This window comes from Colossoma macropomum, unplaced genomic scaffold, assembly GCF_904425465.1.
Source record: "Colossoma macropomum unplaced genomic scaffold, Colossoma_macropomum, whole genome shotgun sequence".
NCBI lineage: Eukaryota > Metazoa > Chordata > Actinopteri > Characiformes > Serrasalmidae > Colossoma > Colossoma macropomum.
The window spans coordinates 11,338,143-11,362,907 of record NW_023494795.1 but is presented as its reverse complement, the minus strand read 5'-3'; the positions used below and the strand labels follow the sequence as shown (position 1 = coordinate 11,362,907).

The 24,765-nt window shown below is 41.9% G+C and overlaps 1 protein-coding gene across 3 annotated transcripts in view; it reads right to left on the bottom strand.

Moving 5' to 3' along the window:
* slain2 (SLAIN motif family, member 2) overlaps window positions 1–24,765 on the bottom strand; it is a 34,274-nt gene extending 9,509 nt beyond the window's left edge. The window contains exons 1-7 of one of the 3 annotated variants that reach the window (XM_036581442.1): window positions 24,048–24,765; window positions 18,765–18,907; window positions 6,470–6,640; window positions 6,006–6,176; window positions 3,387–3,737; window positions 2,206–2,343; window positions 215–298 (exon numbers count right to left, since the gene is read on the bottom strand). In XM_036581442.1, coding sequence (XP_036437335.1) covers window positions 215–298; window positions 2,206–2,343; window positions 3,387–3,737; window positions 6,006–6,176; window positions 6,470–6,640; window positions 18,765–18,907; window positions 24,048–24,520 — 1,531 coding nt within the window. In that variant the 5' untranslated portion in view covers window positions 24,521–24,765. The remainder of the gene's footprint in view (window positions 1–214; window positions 299–2,205; window positions 2,344–3,386; window positions 3,738–6,005; window positions 6,177–6,469; window positions 6,641–18,764; window positions 18,908–24,047) is intronic. The other 2 variants (XM_036581443.1, XM_036581444.1) reach the window with 2 other exon arrangements.

Genomic DNA, 24,765 nt, shown 5'->3' with positions numbered 1-24,765 from the left:
AAAATTTAATTAACTGAATTACTGTCCATTTAATTATATACGTAATTACTTAATGATATTTGAACAGCATAGCAAAATGAATAGTAATAACTCTTTTGAATATGTCATGGCAAAGAAAATGGATGGCCAGTAGGGGGCAGTGCTGGCATGGCTGTGAGGCTACAGTATCTGTGTGCAGCAGTGAGACTAGGCTGAGGCTGTCTGCGTGTGTTACCTCGTAGAGAAGTGGGGCTCTGCAGCCGCTCTTTGGGTTTTGGGGAGGCGCGAGCCGGCCCGGAGAGCCTTTGGTGCTGCGCTGCTGAGAAACAAGCAGACGTCACTGTCTGATTCAGACTGGCCTGAGGTCATCGTTTACCTCAGAACCACCCACAGGCCTTCAGCAATCAATGAGACACTGATCCAGGATCAGCATATAACTAAAGGTTAAAAGGGACAGTCAAAGGAGGGATAACCAGCCAGGGTGGGTTTTTTCCAATGAAGCAAAGGTCACTGTGAGCCAGCCATGCCTCGACTAGAGAGCACACACCATTGCCCAGCCAAGGGATCAGTGGCCACTAGAGGGCGCCGCAGAAAAGGGAATGATCTGACCCAGAAAGAAAGCACCAAGCCAAGACCAGAACCAATAGTAGAGCCAAACTACCATTACCTCAGCCAAGAGAGGGGGATTTGGGATGGAGAAAGCATTGGCATGCAATCAAACAGGAAACAGAGTAAAAAGAGACGTGAAGAGATGGAGAGAAACATGGAGACGCACATAATTCAGAGTCAACCTCGACTTGTTTTCTGAAGTGATATACTGTACATATCTTGCAGGTATGCATGCTTATTAACATCTACTCAGTCAGAGAACCTGAAGAAGATAATTTCACTAAATACTTTTCACACTTCCAGCTTCTAGTAGTTTTGATCACATCAGAAGTTTTTTTTTTTTGTTGTTTGTTATTTATCACCAATTATCATCCCAAAATGCAAAAGTGACAATGACTAATCTCATTTGTTGAATGTCCACTGCAAGTGGCTTTCTCTGTCACAATTACATGATTTAAAAAACGAACTGACTAAAATTTACGTTCACAACTTGAGTGATAAACATGGTACTCGCAGGTCATTATAAAGCCATGTTCAGCAGTCTGAACATTCTTCACAAGGGGGAGCCATTAGCACTCCAATAGCTTGTGTGCGCATTATCAAAAAAGAGGAAACCCACATCAGCAGGATCTCATGAATATGCATATGTTTGTAATTACAAATTTCATGTACACAAAGTAAAAATGAATGTTTACTGAATAAATTGCTTGTATATGATTACTCAATTTAAAAGTCACTAGATCACTTAATGACTAATAAAAGCGACAGCGGCAGCCCAACATTCATTCAATATTAACAACGTTAGCATTTTAGGGTGCGCATTCTTTTATAGATCATTGCAAAAAGAGACTTTTGGATGCTCAAAATCAAAAGCAAGTTGAAGTCACATTTTTGCTGGTTGGGAATCATTTCCAAAATCTTCACCAGGAAGGTGACTCGAGCTAAACTAAAGTGAACGCCAAGAATGAGTGATCAAAAATGATGAACAGAAAAAAAAAGATAAAATCCCATTCCACCACAGCCAAGGCACTGAAAATGCAGTGAGTGTGCGAGAGATAGAAAGAAGTGCTCGTCATTTCATTAGATATTTCCATTTAAATAATTTCTGAGACAGCAAATAATGCAAAATTCATAAGTAATAATTTGCAAGATCAATATGATGTATGTTGTTTCTATATGCATACAGTCATATGCAAAAGGTGCCCCTGGGCAAATTATGTTTTGTTCATTTTCTAAGTGAAAATAAGTAAATCACATCCTATACAGGGAAAACGCTTCTGCACGTTTTAATGCACAATTACTATGTATTGCTGTGTGTAACACATTGGAGAAACATAAAATATGTGGCCTGTGCAAGTTATAGCCTATTTTGTATTTTACGTTTTTATTTTCCAAATTTGTTAAAAAATTCAGCAAATACACAGAAATTTTGCACTAGTATTTGAAGAAAAATACCATAGTTAGATGTGTTCCCTGTAGAGGATGTTTCACATTTTCACTTCTTGATTTGCACAAAACCAAAAACACATGTAATTTGACTGGAGGTGTTAAATCTTTTGCATAGAACTGTGAACATCCAACATCTGACTGTGTGAGTGAATGTGCTTGTAAACTCACTGGTTGACTGGCTCTGGTGTCGAGGGGATCCATTTGGCACTTGTAGGTTGGACTCGCAGCTGCGGCTGTTTTTGACAGGTTCAGCAGCAGGGCCTGAGCTGGAGCGCGTCAGGTTGGGAAGACTGCGCCGCAATTTCTCTACATACATAACCAACAGCAGAAACATTACACACATGCTCCTAAAGTTATCCTAAATAATACACGTGCAATAACAATCATACTGACAAAAATAATTTCTTCGTGTCATTATTATATCACAAAGCAAAACTGTGCAATGTGCATTATGGAGAACGGGTATTCAACTAATTTTGCCATCTAATGCAGTTTCACTGTTTGAACACCAAAGTTTGCAAATATTTAGCACCGTCAGCAGCTCAGTCCAGCACTCACAGCTGCCTCACAGCTCTAGTGTCATTAGTAAACTGTGCATGAACATGATTTTAATCGTTTTTCTTCTTATAAATTGTTTAAAATATTGTGAGTAACAATAACAAATTGCGAACCTGAAACTGAATCTTCACACCGCTAACATAGCAATATGAATGTACCGGTTGAGGCTGGGCCATCAAAATGACATATGTTTTTATATTAGGGTTTATATTAGCATTGTCCAACATTCAAAACAACAATGAATTGCGATTTGATTAATCACATTTGTCTTATTTGCTCAAATTGGACCCTGAAGATGTTTTCCATTTAAAAAGCAGTGAGTCTTGTTATAGCTATATGAGTGAAATCTGAATATACATTACATTCAATAATTCATTTAATAACATTCTCATCATCATGTGAATACAGGGTTCACATAAACCTGAAACGCAGGTGAAACGGTGAACGCAGCTACCAATTTTCATCACCAATGTACAGTCAGAACAGGAGCTGCCTGCCCCAACCAATGAGTGTAAGTTATCATATATACAGTCCATATATACAACAGCTCCAACTCTTTAGTGATTGTAGCCCTCTCGCTCTCCTCGCACCCTTTTTTTTGCACATTTGGACATTGTGTTTAAACAGCAGAAATTCAATTCTAGAACAAACATTTGCTGAACACATCTATTGTCACAAACTAGCAACACTTTAAAATCTGTCCCCCAATTTTCAAGCTGCATCACTATTTCTATGATCCACCATTCAATGTTATCAGCTCACTCCAGCAAGTAGGTCTGGCCACCGCCTACCTTCGTTTTTGATAGCATTGGTGTGGGGCTCATGGGCGTGGCCCTGCAGGGAGAGGCGGGGCTGTTGAAGGCGGCTGATCATTGGCTGCGGCGAGCCACGGGAGTACTCCAGCGAACGAGCAGGTGAGCGTGAGCGTGGCGAGTGGCGAGGCGAGACGCGGGGTGAGGGTCGAGGAGACGGGCTGAACCGAGTTACAGGTGGGTGGTACAGTGCAGGGTGAAGAGCCTCCTCCTCGTCTTCCAGGCTTTGGGCATCCAGCTCCTGGTCACTGAGTGTTCCCCGCCGCAGGGACTGGCAGGAGGAGCCTGAGCTGCGGCGTGATGCTGTGGCAGCATAATCCTGTCTCAAGCCTGGAGAAAGACAGAAGGAGGTTTGTGATATAACACTATATAGACAGCATAAACCACATTTTAAAGCCCTTAAAATCCCAGGCTTATTACAGCCTCAGGGTCATTAGGCTTAGTAACTACACGAATGACAGACTTAATTTATAGATATGTGCAATAAAATATCAAATACAAAAACATCCAGCAAGTCCTGGTTATTTAAGGTGTTACGTTTCAAGCTTAATTTCTTGACGCCTGCCTTTAGAAGCTTGCACAAAATACCTTCCCAAGCGGTTCAAACCTTTCGCAAGTGGATGTTGTAAAAAAAATAAATACATTAAAATAAATAAATAAATAAAAAGGCATTGCAAAAACATTCCACTTTAGACCTGTGACAAACCATTTGTGGCACAAAATTTGTGCTTTAAATATTTGTGTTTAGTGATGTTACATGAAGCTTAAATTAAATTATCATTAAATGAAGTTAGCCTAATGCAAAGTGGTGGTAGTCAAACACTGCTGTGTAAATTCTCCACTACAGAAGCCCTAACATCAACAATTAATTTGTAGTTTTTTATATATTCTGGAAAAAATGCTGCTCTGGTCTCAATTTTGACTCAGCTTCAGCTTTAATGGTCTCAAATACTGGTCCCAGTTTTTGTTTAGAGTAAGCAGACTAATTTGTGTGTGAGATACTGCTTTAAAACACTGAAGCCCCTCAGAGACATTTTACACAGGACATTTGCTGTTTAATGATCATATGAGGGCCTTATTTTCAGACCATACCAGACTACCACAGAGAAATCAATCATACCCACCATATTAGCGGACCACAGAACACACAGCTGCTCAGTTTACAAGCACAACAGATATCAGCCAACAGCGATAAGCATGACCCGAACAGGAGATCTTGATAACAAGCTATGCCTTTTCACACCAATGAAGGAAATCCCAAAAAAACACGTTGTTAATAAGGATGTCTCAAATGTTGACCAAAGCATATTTCTGATGAATCAGTATTGGCTCTGTTTAGCTTAATCAAATTCTGATCCTTTGTTATGATTGTTTTACCTTATCACACTCTGTTTACTCATTTATGTTGAAGTGCCATAAATGCATATCATTCACCAGAGTTTAAGAAGTTAACAGGCTGTCTGCAGAGTGGAACTATTTTAAAAAAGAAAAGAGCTCAATAGCCACATGTGACATCTACAGTGCCTGCAGTTCACCTACAATTAAACTAGCAACGCTTTGCCAAAACATGGGTCAACCAGCCATATGTAAAATAGTGACAAGACTATTAGCAAATTCAAAGCTGCTTTGTGACCCGTGTGACGGGTTTGTGTCACGAAAAATAGTATATTACTTCAGAAAAGTAGTTCAGAGTGTCAAACAACTTATACAACAAACATCTTAATACTTTTTTTTTTTAATTAAATTAAATTTTTTACCCAATTTCTCCCCAATTTAGTCGTTTCCAAATCCATCCACTGGTTAGAACTCCCCCAATCACACGATACTATCAATGCTAGGAGGGTGAAGGCTAACACAGGCCTCCTCCGAGACCTGTGAAGCACCACCGCATCTTTTCGAACTGCCGCTCACGCAGCATCACTGGACAGCGCTTGGAGGAAAGCGCCGACCGCCAGATCTGTTAAGTCAGCTAACAGACGCCTGCGCTGACTAGAATCGTGTTGAGTGATGGGGGGAGAGGGGAGGGCCATCCCATCCACCCAGAGAGAGCGAGGCCAAGTGTGCTCTCTTGGACTCCCAGCTACGGATGGCTGTAGCATCACCAGGGATCGAACTCGTGATCTCCTGATGAGAGGGCCAACGCTTAGACGGTTGCACCACTTGGGAGCCCAATCTTAATACTTTTACTGTTTTAGTAATTTCTCTTTTAATGAATCGTACAGCATTTGGTCAACATCTGTTGTTTTCAACATGCTCTATAGGTTTATGTGTCTTGACAGTCATTTTACTGCAGTTTTTAAAATAGTTTAAAATAGTCTAGCATATTTTATCTAAACTGGATTGGTTTTATTCATCTTAATGTTAAAAATGTTAGGAATGTCGCTACGCTATCTATAAAAATACAAATATTGGATCAGACATTGACAGACACTCAATATACAGAATTAAATACTCACAAATAAATCGGGGGAATAAAAGACTAGGAGGTCCTTAGTTTAAAAAACACGACGTGAAGTGGTACTAAAGCCAGACCCCTTAAGCCATCAGCAGATGGCTGAACACTCTCAGGCTAAAGAATCAGACAAGAGAGCCACTCACTCTCTTCTTGCATGCGGGCAAGGATCTGCACATCAGTGACGTCATTGAGCTTGTAGGTGGTAGAGGAACCCACAGAGTCTTCATCCATCTCTGACGTGCTCAGCTCACTGTCCACTGACGACTGGGGGCTTATTGCCGGGGGATTTCTGTCCGTTGAGCTCCGCTGATGGCCTGCAAACACACATATGCAGGCACACAAAGAGATTTCTAAAACACTGACTTCATTTCCCCCCCTAACAATATAGTAACAAAGAAATAATTTTATATATTTATTTTATACATAAAATAAAGTTTCCAACAATGTATGAAATATAATTACATGCAATTAATCATACTATACTAAATTAATAATAAAATCATTAAAGGACATCACAATTTCAAAGAGTAGTGACTGTTTTACTGTTTAAAAATCTGTTTATAGCTAGAGGGCTGAGCAAGTGATCACTGTTCGGTCGAGTTTGTACCTGCACTGCCAGGCAGCACTAGTTGCTTGACGATAGGCACTCTGGAAGGAGTGGAGGAGGGGGAGTTGAACCCACTGCTGTATGGACTGTTGGCTGCGTTTGGACTGTACTGGCTTCCGTAGCTCACCTGAGGGCTGTAGGTACTGCCATACAGGCTCCGCCTCTTATTTGCTACAGATAGAGAGAGAAAAAAAAAAAGAGAGACACAAAGTCAAAGAGAAACGTCTATGATGAACATGCAGAGTGAATCAGGCTTCATATAAATATTAGACACTGCAATGTTTTGACTGGAAATGTAACTTTCAGTTTTTGGCCGAAAGTGAAAAACGCCTAAAACATAGGCTGAAAAAAATTATAAGACTAAATAGGACCACAATGAAGACGTCAAAATCGAAGACTGCAAATAATTTGAAGCGGTAAAGAAAAAAAAAATTGTGATTTAAAATGCACTCTGTTTCCTTCGCTCGCTTGCGCTGGTCAGCACAGGTGCATTCAGACTACTTCAGCAGCAGATAGGCAGGGTAAGTCAGCTGTGTGGAAACATTTCACAGGTTTTACACAGAACGATGGCCAAGCAATTTTAATCTCTTTTCATCCTGAGTATCAAGAGGAGGTAATACATTCATTGATTTCTCAACAGGTTTAAGACCCCGCACAATATCAAGAATACGGCAAAACACAAAAAGCAGTAAGTCACTGCTAGCATGCCAATACAATCTGTAGCCACAGATTTAAACTCTGAATAAATTTAAAGTGACAATGCAAAAGTGCAAAGGAAGCAAAGTACAGGCACTACCTTGGATGACCAACCATTCTCTGTTGACAAGTATGTTGGATTTCATAGCATATACTGTAGTCTTGTAGTCTACTTACTGTAATCAATTTAGAAAGTTTTTACTGTCTGAAAGCAGTTCTATGTACTAAAAAACAAAAATGCAAGCAAACAAGCCGATAGTTATACCAGTGTCCTTTTAAAGACATGCATGTGCTTAGAGGCAGTGGGCAATGCCCATGATTTGACAGAGTCTATTATAACATATGGCAGTGGCTACTCCCATACAGAGAGCCTTTCTTGATCTGCACAGAGAGTTAACAATGCAATCTATTCACTCCATATGCACACAATACTACTCTCTCTCTCTCTCTCTCTCTCTCTCTCACACACACACACACGCACTCTTTTTCAACAGTAATTCAGCAGCACACAAACGAAGCCCAGTGTCTGCCTCAATGTAGCCATTCAGTAAATAACAATACATCATGAAGCTACGGTTATTTCCACTGCAGTCCTGAAGTCAGGCTCTTGTTGTGAAAGGCCCCTGGTGGATTTCAGTGCTGTGATGTGAGTCTGGTATCGTAGAACTTAATATATTTGTCTGAAATTGGGTTGGGAGGTATGTAACTGAACACCTGTATGAATGCCGGTAATGTCTAAGAATGATAATTGTGCCATACTGTGGATACTGTAATGGGCTCAACAACAGAACCACAAACACCCCTGTCCCTGAGACAAGTTAAACATCAGCTGGAACAGCTTAAATTACTATTATAAATTCAACAAAATGTGCATTTTGTCAAAAAGCTGTAACTGCACCATCACAGTCGCTCCTACGTTAATCGGTGTAGCCTTTTATACTGCAGGTGAAATTAGTCCACCGTTGGCCGCTGCTTAGCACACACCATGCAATGTTACCTGGTTGTAATGGTTTCTATTTTCACTCTTTGCACTTTGTTTGACAAAAAAATTTTAACATAACTGTTGAGCAGGACAAAGAAGGATGAAGCAGCCTGTAAAACCCACCCAGCAGGTGGAGTGTAATGTTGAAAACTAAGCAAGCCTGCAACAGCAGACTGCCTTTGTTCCACAGCAAAATACTATGTTTGAGACCAGCAGCAAAGGGCAGAACAGAGCTAAGGATGAGGCAGAATGTTATCAGACCTACATTAAGGTTCAGACCAACATTTCAAGCCCAATCAAGGCTTGAACTGGGGGTATGCTACACGACTTTAACCCCGATTTAATCCCGATTCTCAGTCTGGCCGAGTTTGTGCTGGTCGGGCTCTGGTCTGCAGATTTTTGGGGTAGTCGGAGTCGACAGTTGGAGAGAAACGAGTCGTGTGTGAGGGGTACAGACGCATTTCAGACCAGTCAGTTTATCAAACGTTCGATTTTTTCGACCCAACTCTGAGTGTAAACTAGTGTAAACGGATCAATGACTCAATCTGAACAGACACCTGCAAGAGCCAATGAAAACCGAGAGCATGAAAGAAGAAAATACAGCAAGTAAACAAAGAAAAATGGCGAAAAGTCTCATGTGTGGAGTGAAGCTTTTTAATGAGCTGAGTTTAAGGCACAATCGAGTTTATGTACATTCAAAACTCTAAAAAATACCAACTGATCACATTTTTAAATCCAAGAGCCTCATTTAAACATGTTTACCTGCTGCTTCTTTACTGCATCAGTGCAAACGGCAGAGAAAACAGCAGCAGCAGCTCCATATTTGTTTATCTGGTTCTCCAAGTAACAGGAGAACGTGAGAGTTTGTGCGAGTTCAATGAGCTCCGTTTGGTTCGGCAGCAGCTGAAAAGTTGAGTAGTGTGTAATCCCCAATATTTCAGTCACCCAAAAAAATCTGGGTTAGATACCCAGTGTTTTATAATCTGTTCAGACTTTCGTGTCGTGTAGTGAACCCAAGGCTTTAATGGTATTCAGGCCAACGAGCAAGAAGCAGGCTTGGAGAATCTGAACTCTCAGACGATGAATATCTGCGCATGCAGGCCAGGCAGATATTCAGAGCAGCACTCCGTCCCACAGGAGCTCTGAGAGGATAATGGAACAAGCTCCCCATAGACATACACTCACATGATCATCCTCTTTGTGTGTGCGCTTGTGTGTTTGTGTATGCACGCACACAGCTGGACATTCAAGGAGCCATTAGAGTTCACTGCTCGTGTCCTTCCAACTGTTTCCTTCCTTTTCCATCCTTCACACTCCTCCCTCTTCCTCTGGTCTGTTGTTCACTCTCTCTAGCCGTCTCTTCTCATTATTTAGGAAAGGACACAACTTCTCCACTGGTTTCCATAGAAATTAACCACAGTGGAACATCAACTCATCTAAGCGTACACAGAGACAGACAGACACACACACACACACACACACACACACACACACAAATATTCAATCCCCCCACTCCCATCACCCCCCGGTATGTCCAGCTCTGCTGAATGGCAGGAATGGCTGGTCCACATAATAGAGTTATTTATAGTGGTCAGCACTTTGAATTAGCTGTTAATGCTACAAGCTATCAGCATTAGCAGAAGGACGGATGGACACCCTCACAGACTGGTGGTCTAAATCTATCTATCTATCTATCTATCTATCTATCTATATATATATATATATATATATATATATATATATATATATATATATATATACATACATACATACATACATACATACATATACACACACACACACACACACACACACACACACGCACCGTTTTCATTTGCTTTTGTTTTTGTTTTCGATAATAAACGAGAGCAGGCTAGCTAGCTGTAGGAAAACTATTCAGACAACATTGGGCAGTCAAGACAAGGCGTCCGAGTTCATCACTCCCCCATTCACTGACAGTCACTGACAAGAGTTAACCATAAAGTTGTTTTTATTTTAAGATGATGGTTAAAAAGACAATTTTCTGTGCTTTCCTCAAACAGAGCCAGCAACCTAATCAGTGTTGCCAGATTGAGCAGGATCTCCAATACAGCATTTTAACGTTTGCTATGGAATCAGTGACGTTTTTCATGTTGTAGCTTTTCAATTACATTTTAAAATAAGCAAAACAAAGAGAATTTCTGCACCAATAAACTAAAACAAACAAAAAAACGAGAAGAATAAAAAGGTTTTCCTCCCCGTTCAGTAATTAAAGTAAAACGCGCCTTGAGCTTTTCTTATTCTTACAGAATATAAATATTCAAGACAATATTTAATAGATCATTCATTAATCAAAATATCCAACAGTTGAAGGGATTCTTGGCATTTGCACAGATTAGCACATTCCATGACCCTAAAGGAGTGCAACATGCCTGCCTAAACTCCCTCGCTGCAAAGCATTATGAGAGATGACCTCTAACCCTGACTGACAGGGCTGTGTGTGTGTTTGCGTGTTTTCAGGGAAGCCAGGAGGAGAGTCTGGCCTGATTTAATCAGACACTAACAGAAATTAGGGCTGACAAAAAGAGCCCTAATCTGTTAGATGGGAGAACAGGTCTAAGGATACTGAGTGAAAACTACGTAATACTTAAAGACACGCAGCACTAAAAATTGATGCAACACTGTATAAACAGGCACTTGAGATGAAAACCTGAGCCTGTGAGAGTCATACAGACAGGTGTGCGCACACACACGCACGCACATACACAGCTGACATCAGCTCTCTGACTAATCCTGATGTAAAGTGAAGTGATGGGTCAAACTGCGCATGCGTTGTTTTATCTTAGAAAAGGTACAGATGGAAACAAACCTGTCTTAAACCACTGACAGTTCCCTTAGGGAGCATTCAGACGACGCCTTTTCAACCTTTATGAAGGGCACTTCTTGTCATTGCTGTCTATGGAGCAACATGCACAGCGACTGAAAGCACTTCCCCAGCTGCCAAAATGCAATTTACATTTTCAAACTGCATTTAAAGCTCCTGTCTGCTCATTTTCATGATTTTCCCCTATTATCTATAGTCTGATGTTTCTACTATGAATTCGAAATAAGGCTCCTGGTATTTATGTGGGAGAAAAACTACGTTCTCTGCCATTTTCTGCCAAGTTACCTAAAGGCTAGCACTGTTCACATCTGTGTTAATTAGCTGATGGGGCCTTACTCTCCTATGATGACAGAATTTTTGTCCTCTTTATGCAACACCATGGGATCCTTTACCCACCCTGACACGAAGAGCCGGTGGGCTTCTGTGCTTTTAAATGCTTTGAGAGACTCTCCAGAATAGGGAGAGGAGTTGTGTATGAGATAAATATAAATAACAGGAAAACACTAATTTGGTAGCTTTCCGCCAGTTTAAGTGGGAGCAGGAGTTCAGAGGAAACTGTATAAGGATCACAGCCTATTTTATCGACTTTTCTCTTCCAAAGTAAAGTGAGCAGTTTTAGCCATCTTTCACCTCTAGTTATGTTCGTGCAGAGCAGCGAAGCCAGATGTTCAATCCCAAATATGGCAGCCACAACAGAAAAATCATGTGACATTAACATTTAAACCACCTCCTCGTTTCTATGCTCATTGTCCATTTTATCAGCTCCACTTACTATATAGGCGCACTTTGTAGTTCTACAGTTACAGACTGTAGTCCATCTGTTTCTCTGCATACTTTCTTAGCCCCCTTTTACCCTGTTCTTCAACGGTCAGGACCATCACAAAGCAGGTATTATACGGGTGGTGGATCATTCTCAGCACCGCAGTGACACTGATATTATGGTGACATGTTAGTGTGTGTTGCACTGGTAAGAGTAGATCAGACGCGAAAACAAAACCCTGTGAGGTTTTACATTCACTTATTTATGTCTTATTTGCTTACCTGAATTGGTCACTGAATTACACAAGCAATGATGGGTTCAGATATCTATATATTCAAATAACCTGCTCTAGGGGTGGGTGATACGATAACAATATCACAATACTTTTTTACGATATGATTTTTTACAACACACATCATGATATTCTGCCAAATGGACAGAATGCACCTGGCAACAATCATTTTAGTTTAACGTTTCACATATTGTATTGCACTAAATCTAGTTGAACAGGATTAATTATGCTATCTTTTTAATCAAACGTAGTTGGTCAGTGATTAAGTACTGAGGATATCCATGGTATGCTCAGAAAAGCACATCACAACAACATTTACAATGGGAACAATAAAATATAGTCATATTGTCCACCTCTAACCTGCTCCTCCCCTTAAATCTGCTTCAGACCTGTGGCAAACGTTATACGTTATAGTATCACTTAACAGTATTAACGAATATTTTTTAGTCAGTATTACCCAATCCAAGTTAAATTCCTATGAGGAAAATGACCCTAAATTCTCATTCCTCAGAGATGTGGGGGAGCAGAATTGATGGCCTTTCCATTCCAGTGCAGCTGATGGTTTGGCTCATGGAAACAAATCTTTCCACAGACATAATAATACACTGATTCAGCTCATGTCTGACTGTGTCTGTCCTGTGTGCGTGTGTGCATACAACAGAGGCAGATGGACAAAAAAGTGAAAACTGACAGGCTGAAATATGGAAGAAATAGTGAACATTCCCATAAAGCCATGTCACTACCAGTACAAACTGGAAAATCTTCCCTGGTTAGCTGTAATGCCGCATGACCCAGAATGTAGGCTAATAAGTCTGCAGAGCTCATTAGAGGATAAAGAGCCCGTCCTTCCTCCACTAACCTCCGTCTGTCAATCCCTCCATTAAAACACTACCTGAATAACTTAAGGCACACAAAAGCACCGACAGGCCAGGCATTATGTTCCTTTCAACTCTAACCTCACAGTTAGGCGAGCTGCAGAATCAAGAGTTCAATGCTAGAAAAGCAGACGTTAGTACCTGATAAGTTCTGCTGTAGAAGTACAATGAGGTTATTTTGGGGGAGAACTGACAGTGACTGCAAAGAACGAACAGACCCACAAGCACAAACAAGGCTGAGGGCAGTTCACATGAGGAGACGAAAGAGAGGGGGCCGACTGTGAGAGAAACCCACGAGAAAAGAAGAGGATGTGAGGCAAAGCAGAAGTGAAAGAGTAGGGTGAAAAAAAGAGAAAGAGAGTGGAGCAGATGAGGGAAAAAAATGTTGGGAAGTTGGAGCGAGTGCAAGAAAAAGGGAACTAGCCCATGGTTGACAGAAAAGAAAGAAGAGGGATAGGGAAGGGAAAAGAAGACAGTTAGTGAGCAAGAGCGAGAGCAAATCCAGCAGATGCAATCGACTCTCACTAACTGAGCAACCATATAAAAGCAATACTGAAGTGCACGTCTATCAGGCAACAGTTAAGAGCATCCTCCGTTGCTAAAGCACTCAAGCTGAAGGACCTCTGACCTGGCTACAGTCCACATCTTAACTCATTTTACTGCAAACACGAAACACACTTAACACAGGACTGCTTTGAAGTTGCTGTGGTGGTTCAACAACATCAGGTTTACTACCCGAGTTTGATATAACAATAGTGTGATTTGGTTAAGCAGAACACGAGAGGGAGTGTGTTATCAAGCATTACATCATCATTCTTTTATGATGCTGTCATGACCATATCACACCCGGGATGTTCTTTGCAATAACAAAACTGAATGCTCAGTTGCTTTTACACAACAGTTTTACAAAAAGGCAAGAAAAAAATAGTTTTGAATATTCTTTTAAATATATGGTTTGATATTGCGATTAATTTTAGTAACAAAGTACTTCCACCACAAGTGCCACGTAAAGTGGTCACTGGTATTATTTAGAAACCAAGTCAGCAGAATGTAGAAGCAAAAATGTCCATGTTATTTATATATATATATATATATATATATATATATATATATATATACACCCACAAGCCACACTTCTGACTGTCATCAGAATAGGTGTCCAAATAGGAGTCAGAATAGAGTCTGAAAAGGTAGGTTTTGTGACTCAACCACCTACTTTGACAAGAAGGGGCCATTTCAGAAAGATGCAAAATTACCAACTAATCTATTAATTATTATCTATTAACCATTTTTTTGGACAGTGTTACAGGGCAGACGATTGCCAAAATTAAGGCTCAACAAAAACAGTGCATAAACACAGACGCCCAAAGCCAATAGATACCAGACAGCTTCTGTATTTCTGGGGTTGATGTGTCTGAGGCAGAAACTATACCAGTTATAACAACAAAGGCAGAATGCTTTTTAACCCAACTGTGGTCCGAACTAACCACAGCATAATTTACGTTAGACATACCTGCTAATGACGAGGGGCGTTTAGGAGCTATCAGAAATTTAGCTAGCATCAACCCATTATCTAGGCTCCGGCTGAAACACGATGGGTACAGGCTCCTTCTTAGAAGCCCGCTTAGTCAAACTAAGGGAGTCAGTCTGAAAAGGCCACACTGATTCAATCTGTTCTGCCTTCTGGTTCCTGCATCATAGCAACCACAAGTCAAAATAAAGATTAACAAAAAATAAATGAATTAACAAAACATTGGATCATTAGATGTGGTGTAGTTAACTCAGCAAGCGAAGCTGTTGTACTTTCTGAAACAGCCCACTTAGAGAAGACCACTTAAAAAACTGGCATCAAATATCCTGTAATGGCATAAACGTAAACAAATAATGAATAATTCACATCAAGCTCAAGGTCAAAAACCTCAACATGTCAAGCAGCGCGCTAGTAAACTCTAGCGCTCGGTTTCTATCTCCGACTTCATTCTGCCCTTCTTCAGTGAGTTATGCAACCATGGAGCTTGGAACAGCACTGGGCTATTGTTTACATTTCAGACACAAGTGTAAAGAGAAGGGATCGGTTACCATGGACAGACAAACAGACACACACAGCTGCCTGCTCCCCTGACATTTTAAAGGAGAGTGAAAGCCCCTTTGTGACTCTGTAGCCTTCAGAAATATTTACAGCACACTCATCCAGCTCACTAAAGCTCAGTGGATCCGTTTCTGTTATTTTGTCCGTTTGTGTTCAGATGCGATTGCACCTCTATGCTAAAACGGTCTGATCCCTTGCTGTCAAAACACTACATGTGTGTTGTCAAATGAACGGCATAAGATATGCAAAGTCAGAAAAGAAGAGCTTATGAATGATTTCTGCGAAGGGCAGCAGTCGGACAGACTCTCGAGTCTCCTTTCATCAGCGCAAACACAATCGTCTATTTCACTCATGCAGGCACACAGTCTCCAGTGAAAACCTGCTCTATTCACATTTCAAAACGATGGAACAAAGAATAAAGAGCAGGCAAAAAAAACACCAGACCCAAAAAAAAAACAAGACTAAGGGTGCGTCCCACAGGATGCAAGACAGAACACGCGGCCCACACGTTGAGCACACGCCTATGAGAGCTCTCCTGGATACCCTGCAGGTCCTCCAGGGAGTCAGTGTGACTCAGGTAACCTGCATTTAAGCAGTATTCCCTCTAGGCCCAGAGCAGCCAGACTAGCCAGCAGCTCTGCATTAAGCTAGCTTTACTGTTACACTGTCAGGAATGTGCGGTAATCCATTGTTTGGAATCTCTCCCTTATTGCTAAATCAATAAGGGCCTGGTAAAGTGCTTAATCATCAAGTAATGGAGAGCACTGTTCATCATCATGCCTTATAACCCTATTACCTAGCACAGACATTTATCTACGAACCAGCTGTCGCTATGTAGCCACATACAGTGCATCCCTGTGCAAACAAACAAAGTCAGGCGGTCCTCACCTCATCTCTAGATTCAGAAGTGGAAATATTTCAAGTCTACTGAGCATAATATTAATGGACACATCCAGAATGATGACGTTATCACCTGACCCTTCTGTGTGGGGTGCAGATGTGCATGGGGACCTATCCCAGAAGTGCAATACCTCTGATTAGACCTAAGAAATAGAAAGCTATCACGCATGGAGCCCAGAAAGGGTGCCTGTGCCACAGCGTGAGTCATTTGGAACACATCCGAGGTCGGTCAAGGTGAAGTAATGGGTCAGGCATCCACAGACCAGAGCGTAGGCACAGTGCCAGCACTTGGCTTTAGGGAAGAAACGAGCTCAAAGGATCCCATTCAGCTTTTTATACAACAGCGGCTGCGTTAACAAAGGTTTTTGCCAATCCGACTGAATACATTCCGATTACAGATTAAGACTGAGGTGTTTATATGCACTCTACTTAACTGTGTGATGGAAAATCTCAGTTTACACGCTCACCACAAGTAATCAGATCCAAAATGATGCGCATGCGTAGAGAACTGCTTAGTGTAGACGTTACCATGACAGCGAGCATCACGTGAGTCCAGTCAGAGTGAGACGAGTTTTCAGTTGGCGCGCTTGTGTTTTTAATTGCTTTAAAATTATGGCAGACTTAGAAACCGTCCTTCACATGTCCTTATTAAAGAAGGGCGAGAGGAAGACGTTGTGTTCTGAGACACTTAAGCTGGACGTCCGTCCCACCGCCATCTTTTAAAGCTCAGAGGGAAACTTCGTCTCCTCTGCAGACCAGTTTCTGCCCCCGCCATGTTGAACATTATAAACTTTCACTATGACGCGACACACATGATCAGAATGGACTTCAATCTTTTCAATTGGGAATATAATTAGATATAGGCGTTTACACTGATATTATTCTTCTATTTAACTGATTATTTACAGGATTACCCACCTCACTCAATCGGATAGAAATTGTATTTCGAATGGCCTCAATCGGACTAGACTAGACAAGTTCAAAAATAAGAATAGGACATTTATAAGAACACATCATTTAACCCTTTAAGGTTAAAATATGGCTATTTCTGCCATTTTATTTATTTTATCTACAAGTTTCACGTTACTAGGTTAAACTTAAACTCCACTTATTAGGAAAACTCGTTAGGACAACACTGTTGACAATATAGGCTACAATAAAAATGGCAGCTCTTACTGTATAAAAATTGCTCTCTTTTAAATTGCTGTTGCAATAGAAAGATGATTTCATCTTTCAGCCCACTTTTGGTAGCCAAATTCTCGGTCACTTTATGTTCCAATACGTGACAGATTCTGGCCTTCTCCAAATACCCACTGTAAACCAGAGGCTTCCTTCTGTTTTTATGCTTCTGAACTGTGAACTTATTGCCTCTTACAATTAGGCAGTCAAGTTCTGTTTTTAAGAAACACTTGAAATGCATCTCTTTTTAACATAGTACTAACTTAAATCTCTTGTCATTTTTTTTAATTTGTTTGTCATTTTATTTTAGTTTTCAATCATTTCAGATTTCCTCATTTTGTTCCTTTTCTGTTTCAAGTTCAGTTCACATTTTTAATAAACATCTGAACATGTATTGTTTTACCCTGGTTATTAATTAAAATACTATTATCATTCTACTGTTATATTCTTTCTGTTCCTTTTTCTGCTTTTGTTGTGTTTCTGTTTTTATTACTTAATTTTACTATTCAATTGCAAAGCACTGTGAGCTGTTTTGTGCATAAAAATTGCTATAAAAATAATAAACAATATAAATAATAATTAATATTAATATTTATAATAATAATAATTATTATTATTACAGAAAACTATTTTATACACTGTCACAAACTGTATTTTTGAACAAGCAAACACATGAATAGGAATATAATTTAGACATCAGTCATGCTTTATCACTACTCTGATTAAACAAAACAAAAAGCGCTTAGCGATCTGAGTTCTGTTCTGCATTAGCAAACATAGTGTCTCCAAAAAGAAAGAAAGCATGAGGCGTATTTCACACAGTGATAGAAAACAGCAGCACACAGAAAGCTCCCGTTCTTCACGCTGAAACTGATGGAAAAGATTTTACTGTTGCCAATAGGTGCACTTGGTGTAACTCCTCTGGTGGCTGATATAAATGTACGACTTTCTGTTTCTTGGGCCAGGTTCATTTTCTTCCTAGCAGCCGGCAGCAAGTTTGTCGGGTTATGGTTAATTATTTTAAGCATACTGTGGAATGTGTCACTGTGAGTGAACATCAGTGTCTGCTTGTAGGTGCTCACATGATTTCTAACATGTGTGAGCACATGGTGGAACGCTATGATGCACTGAAGCACGCGGCCGGGTGGTGGTAACTGCAGACGGTCAGTACTGTTCCACAGTGTTGCTCAATTTGAAGCGAAAGTCATATGAGCATACCTGAGCAAAAATGGCACTGACCCCTGTCGGTACAAACCCCACTGCCCTGAGCTCTCCCAGAAAGCTTCCCCTATAATTAGTGTGAGAATGTGCACGCGCGCACACAGCCGGATGTGCGAGCTCTCAAAGTCAAAGACAGGGCCAGGAGAGCTGCCAGCTCACATGCTGAACACATACACAAAGCGAGTGACAGCCGGATCACAGTGAGAAGAACAGGAGGAGAACGTAGGAAAGAGCCAGACCAGAGGGGATAAAGAAAGAGAGGAGGAGGGAGGAGAGACTACACTCCGGGGAGGAATGTGGAAAGAGAGCCAGGAAGAAACAAAAAGGAAATAAAAGAAAATTAAAGTAGCGGAACAAGGAGAACTGGGAAAAAAAGGAAGCTTTATTGAAAAGTGAGATGATGAAAGCAGGGTGTATTTGCTTGTGTGTGTGTAGTACCAGACATGGTGAGGTCAAGCCTGTGGAGGAGGGAACGTTTGGCTGACTCCATGTCAGGACTGGGGTTATCCAGCGCCTGTCGGCACCACACGATGGGGCTGAGTGCTTTCTGCAGAGGACTGTTCAGCTTCGCCTCGTACAACCTGTGGGGGGAAGCACAAACGTTTAACAGCATGTAACGTCAACTGAACACTATTTCTTATGCAATCTAAAGCAACTGCATTGTTCGAACACCAAAGTTTGCTAATAATCAGTACCAATCAACAACTCACTCCAGCTCTCCTCCCGACTCCCAGCTCTAGTGTTAGTAACTTCGTTACAGTCACCATTTTCACTCAGTCAAATTTCGTTTGAAATACTGCGAGAACACCAAATCGTGACTCGAATCATAGGATGAGTATCGTTACACATGTACTCTTTAATGCTCCAAAGTCATCAGATCAGCCTGTTCTAGACAGAAATCATTATTGTTATTTTCAGTTCATTATAGAAATAAGCCAGCAGCAGATGGACACTGTATTTTGCCTACATTTGAAGGGTTTGTATTGACATAAAACAAAAACAGTGTTCAATGAGTTTTTGTCATAGTAACTCGAGCACTGTGATACTTGGTATCAATATCGAAATGAGGGTACTGTAATAACTGTGGGGGCAGTCGTGGGCTGGAGGTTAGGGAACCAGTCTTGTGACTGGACCCCCTGAGCCGACAGTATGTGACTGAAGTGCCCTTGAGCAAGGCACCTAACCCCCAACTGCTCCCCGGGCACTGCGGATAGGGCTGCCCACCGCTCCGGGCACGTGTGCTCACTGCTCCCCAGTGTGTGTCTTCACTAGTGTGTATGTGGTGTCTCACTGCACAGATGGGTTAGATTGCAGAGGTGAAATTTCCCCGTTGTGGGACTAATAAAGGTCACTTAATCTTAAAACCCTAATCAAATACTGAAAAATAAAATATGCAAAATATCCTAAAAAATCCAAATTTTAAGAACAAAAACAGTTCAGTTTTTACACTGAAATATGTTTCAGTTCTCTATCTTCACCATTCATTACATACAAATAAATAGTACACATTCCTTCAACACCACAGATAAAGAAAATACGGTGAATATGGTGAATTTGCACAATATGTTTGTACTGTCCATCTTACCTTTTTTTAAAGGTTTTCCACAGGATAGTGCTATATGGCACAATATGATTACAGACGTGTATTCAAAATTTTGTTTCTGGGTACCAAGTACATTGAACAGGGATATACGGGTGGAACTAGAAATGGTGAGACCACTGAATGATCACACACAATCGTCACAGACTTGTCAGATCTACTTTCTTAGGTATGTATCTGATGGGAATCGGACACAAGTACTTGACCAGGGTATGAACTGCTGTGGTTTCAGATTAAAAAACATACAGTACCGCACTGTCTGGTGGAAAACTGCTAAATTAAGTCACTCAGACTGTAGTTCTTACAATTATTTACTCTAATATTGACCAGGTCAAACAAAAAAAATCATGCCAACCCACAACATCATATCTAAACAATGGCAACATAGAAATTAAGCATTTCAATAGTGTTCACTAACCTAAACTGGGTTCCTTTCAGATGACAACTCTGTAGATTTTAGCATTTGGCCTTGTTAAAAACACAACAGATTCAACTCATCAGCTAATTAGCGAGACTTTCATGAGTTTAACTCGGGGCTCGACGAGGGACACTGCTCATGCCTGCAGAGCTGGGGCTGGTCTTGCAGGGCCAGATGTAATCTCAGAAAAAGAACTTCTGGGGACATGCAAGAGAAATTTGGGCTAAATGTTGGTGAGAACATAAACCGATCCAACACCTTGTAAAGGCTCACCAACACTGATGGACAACAAACGTATCATTAGCCTATGGATGTAATATAAGTTAGCATGGCTCAAAAGTCCCTCAAAAAAGCTCCAATTAAGCATGTAGATGCGTCCCGCGTGTGCAGAGAACACATTATATGCACAAAAAATACACATTACTTCTTGCAAGGGAGAACAGACTACAGTTGTGGCCTAAAAGAACGCAGTGTGAAACCCCTGACCTAGACTGCTGACACTACGGGATACAAAGAGTGACCATAAATTGTGGTACGACAGACAAACAAGTACAGTAAAGACTTTCAAACTCATAGTGAGTGAGGGAAGAACAACTGTCAGGAACAAAAATCTCAGCGTCAACAACTATGAGGCAGAAAAGTGAAGAGTCGGAGATGGAAACAGAGAGAGAGGGAGACACAGAGAGGGAGAGAGAGAGAGAGAGAGAAAAAGAGAATTCCATCAGTGGAACAGTGAGTGTCCTTCTGGATGGTTTACTGCAGGTATTGAGAAGCTGTTGCTTCACACACACAGGTGCTTCAACAGGTCTGGAAACTCAAACAAGCAGTGTGACAGTTTGAAGAAGAAAAAAAAAACCGAAGCCCTGTAGGACATTTCAAGTGTCTTAGCCATTCGCAGTGACACTTCCTCAAAAACTGTTACACAAGCACTGCTGCCTTGTGCCGTTCGTCTACAATCGGCATCAGGACGTCATCGCTGCAACGTTTCATTAGCCAGAGAGCAGCACTGCAAAACTCACTCCAGCACCGTTTGACAACATGAATTAAGGACAGACGAAGGTCTTTAGAAGTGAGGGTGAAACAGGCCTACTGAAACACTTTTCTGGCTGCAGGACAGCAGCCGCCTGGCTGGTAATCCAGCTTGGTAGTAATTCAGGATTACACCAGGACTCAGTGATAGAGCTTGGCACTTAGTGTAATCCCTCTACTCTGACAGACTGTGTGTAAGCGAGACACAGAGAGAGAGACACAGACAGAGAGAGAGACACAGAGAGAGAGAGAGAGAGAGAGAGTTTACTATTGTTCAACAAAACTTTAATTTTTTATTCTATAGCTTTGTTTTAATGTCTGATCACTTGATTAAAAGTGAAATAATCTGCAGATTGCTATTGTAATTAAGTGACAGACCTGTTAAGATGTCGCAGTAACAATTAGGGATGTAACAATACACAAAATCAATGATTTGATACAACATGGTGGTGTGTGTGTCAATATGATCTATTTTTAATAGAGGAAAAATAGAACGGATGAATTTGAGCCTCAGGTTCATGTGTTAATGTCTGCAACAGGCGCACATCTTACACACATGTGCACTAGGCCTGTAGCAATGCACATATTTTTAGGTTCAACATGGTTTTCAATTCTGAGGTCAAGATTCAGTGAGATTTTTATTTTGTTTGGCTTACATAAATAAAGGTTCTCCAACAGAACTTTACCAATCCAAGCCACGAGACCAAGGGGTATATTTTAAATTTCAATACACTGTTTTAAACTTGATTTTTCGATACGTATTGGAATCAATACATCCTTAGTAACAGTACACTGTACCATAGAAGGCTGAGGAGCTTATATACATGGTCATTAAGACAGCAGCTAGACTGCATGGTCATGTCACTGATGTAGGCTGCCCACCAGGTCATGGAGAGGTGACCTACAGGACAAGCAGTGACCATGTTTTATTATCAGTTTAAACCTCACTGCTGTCAACTTTGCTAAGCTAATTGTATCATTTACCTGATTACATCTGATTACTAGGAAGAACTGATTTTGCTTTGACTTGTTTGATAAGATCACCAATAGTCTTGTCCCGTTAGTGAACTCATCACATTTTACACTAAGAGTCGCCTTAAGGTTTTAAATTTCATCACTGATCTCATCACTGATCTCATCGCTGAGTCCTCACCATCAGCCCCGACCACAACAGCCCAGCTGCTGCAGGGATTTCCCAGCGCTGATTTTGTGAATCCACCCAGACAAGCTCAAGTTTCAGGATTAGTGCTTTCTATGGGGAAATCCGTGTAAAAGGTGCTAAACCTCAAGGTTTTGAAAATACACCCAATGGAAAAAAAAAAAAACAAACAATAGTGCCTCACAGTATACATAAAGTTCCATACTGCACCATACCATACTGTGACATACTGTGACGGATATGCCTTTGACATATATTAAAAACACAATGGTGAAGTTTTGATGTGACATTTTAAAGAATGGCCTGACTTATTTTGACAAAAATCATTTAAACTGTCTGTTGGATCACAAAAAAGCCTTGGATCATCTCAACAGCCATAAAATACTAATCTGGAATGCCTGAAACTGGTCAGGACATTGAGATTACATGCACCACCAGCTGAATTTCAGCTGTTTCACAACAGGCAGACCCCTCAAGTCTATATTATTAGGCTTCAGACAGTGTCTCTGAACCCTTCCAGTGAGTGGTCAGTGTACCATACCTGTTATAAGCAAGTGAAATGGCACATGGTTGAACCCGGTAACAACAAAGAGCACCCGCTATGCTCCTGACCTATCCCTGCTCTCTGTCGCAGGACACTCTGCTTGTCTGAGTCACAGCCTTCTTTGGGACAGGACTGTCACAGGTGCTGTCATCGCAACAAATGTGTTTTGCACAAGTCCAGGACTGGGGGGCTGCCTAAAAAGCGTCCCCTGTTCAATATGAACAGGTGCTACAGTGAACTCTGGCCAAAAACCTTCCAGGGACCAAGTGTGCACACACAGGCTCGAAACAAGGAACAAACCAAGAGCAACAGGCAGTGCAACAAGCGGCCTTCTGAAAATAGCCACCGTGGTGCTGTAAACTGGGTGGAAGCCAGTTTAGGGTGGGTTTGAACCAAAAAAGAAGGGCCAAGAGCCAACAAAATGTGACCACATGTCTACAGATAACAAAAGATTATGGATAGACAAGATTAGAACAATATTAAGCAGAGTTCAGCACAAACTGAACCACAACTCCAGAAATAAGCCAAAGCAGTAATGCTTGAGGCCTGTTTTGGCCCTCAGTCTGACAGCTCGTTTCATTTAACCGGCAAACTGTTGCTCTCTGCAGTCTACTCAGATTGCAGCGCCTTCTTTTGGTTCCCGTTCAAAAAGTGACACCAGTCTGACATGGACAATGGCAGAAAGGCGGCGGCGGCTAACAGTGGGGCAAAATTGGAAGCAGGGGGTCTTACAAGCCAAAAACAAATGGTGCCAACCCGATGAAATATGGATGGCCTTCAGATTTAAAGCACCGTTTTGTCACACCAGCGCAGCGTTTGGGGGGCGCATTCCTCCCTCCGCGGCTCGTTTCCCCTCAGACACTGAGAGTCGATCCCTCTGGCCTGTCAAACTTCAAACCTCTACCTAGCTAACTTAGCTTCCACACGGCCCCAACTCCTCCAGCTCCTTCCTCAGCGCCGTTTCTACTCACCAGCTGTCCTCATCCTCGTTTAGACAGTCCATATCCTCCAGGTCGAGGACCTCCACCTCGTCCAGCACAGAAGTTTCTCCGTCCTCGATGAAATCCACCACAGAGTCGCGGTAACGGGAGGAGACGCCGGTGTTGGAGGCGGCTGAGGCGGCGGTGTCGCTGTCGTAGCTTCCGTAAGATCCGTGGTAAGAGCGCCTGGGGCTCAGGCAGCGCGAGTTCTCCAGCAGCGCCCCGAAACCGAAGCCCCTCGCCCCGCCGAAGCCGGGGAGACCGGACGCCGCGCCCGCAGACAGCGGAGAGTCGTAGCCGGCGCTCAGCGGTCTACCGTTGTTGGCCCCCGTCGCGGCGCCGGACGAGGAGAGCAGAGCCGAGCGGCTTCGGAGCTGCTCGTTCTGCTGCTCGAGCCTCTTGACCAGGTCCTGGAGCTTACGGACCTCCAGGTCCGCATTTATGTTCGAGTTGATGTCCTCCATGGCCAAAAACACGAACCGACAGAGCGGCGGGAGGGAGAGAGGGTCCGAAAATACACAGCCAGTCGGCTCTAATCCGCTTCCACAGAGCTGACGAGTTCTCAGGTGCTCCTCCGGGCGTCTCCGAGCTCTACACTGTCAGCGCGGCGGCCGTAAAGTCAGTTATTCGGCTCGTCGTCGTCATCTTCGCCGAACTCGCGCGCACACGGGCGGCTCCGTCGCCATCTTTACCGAACACCAGGGGGAAT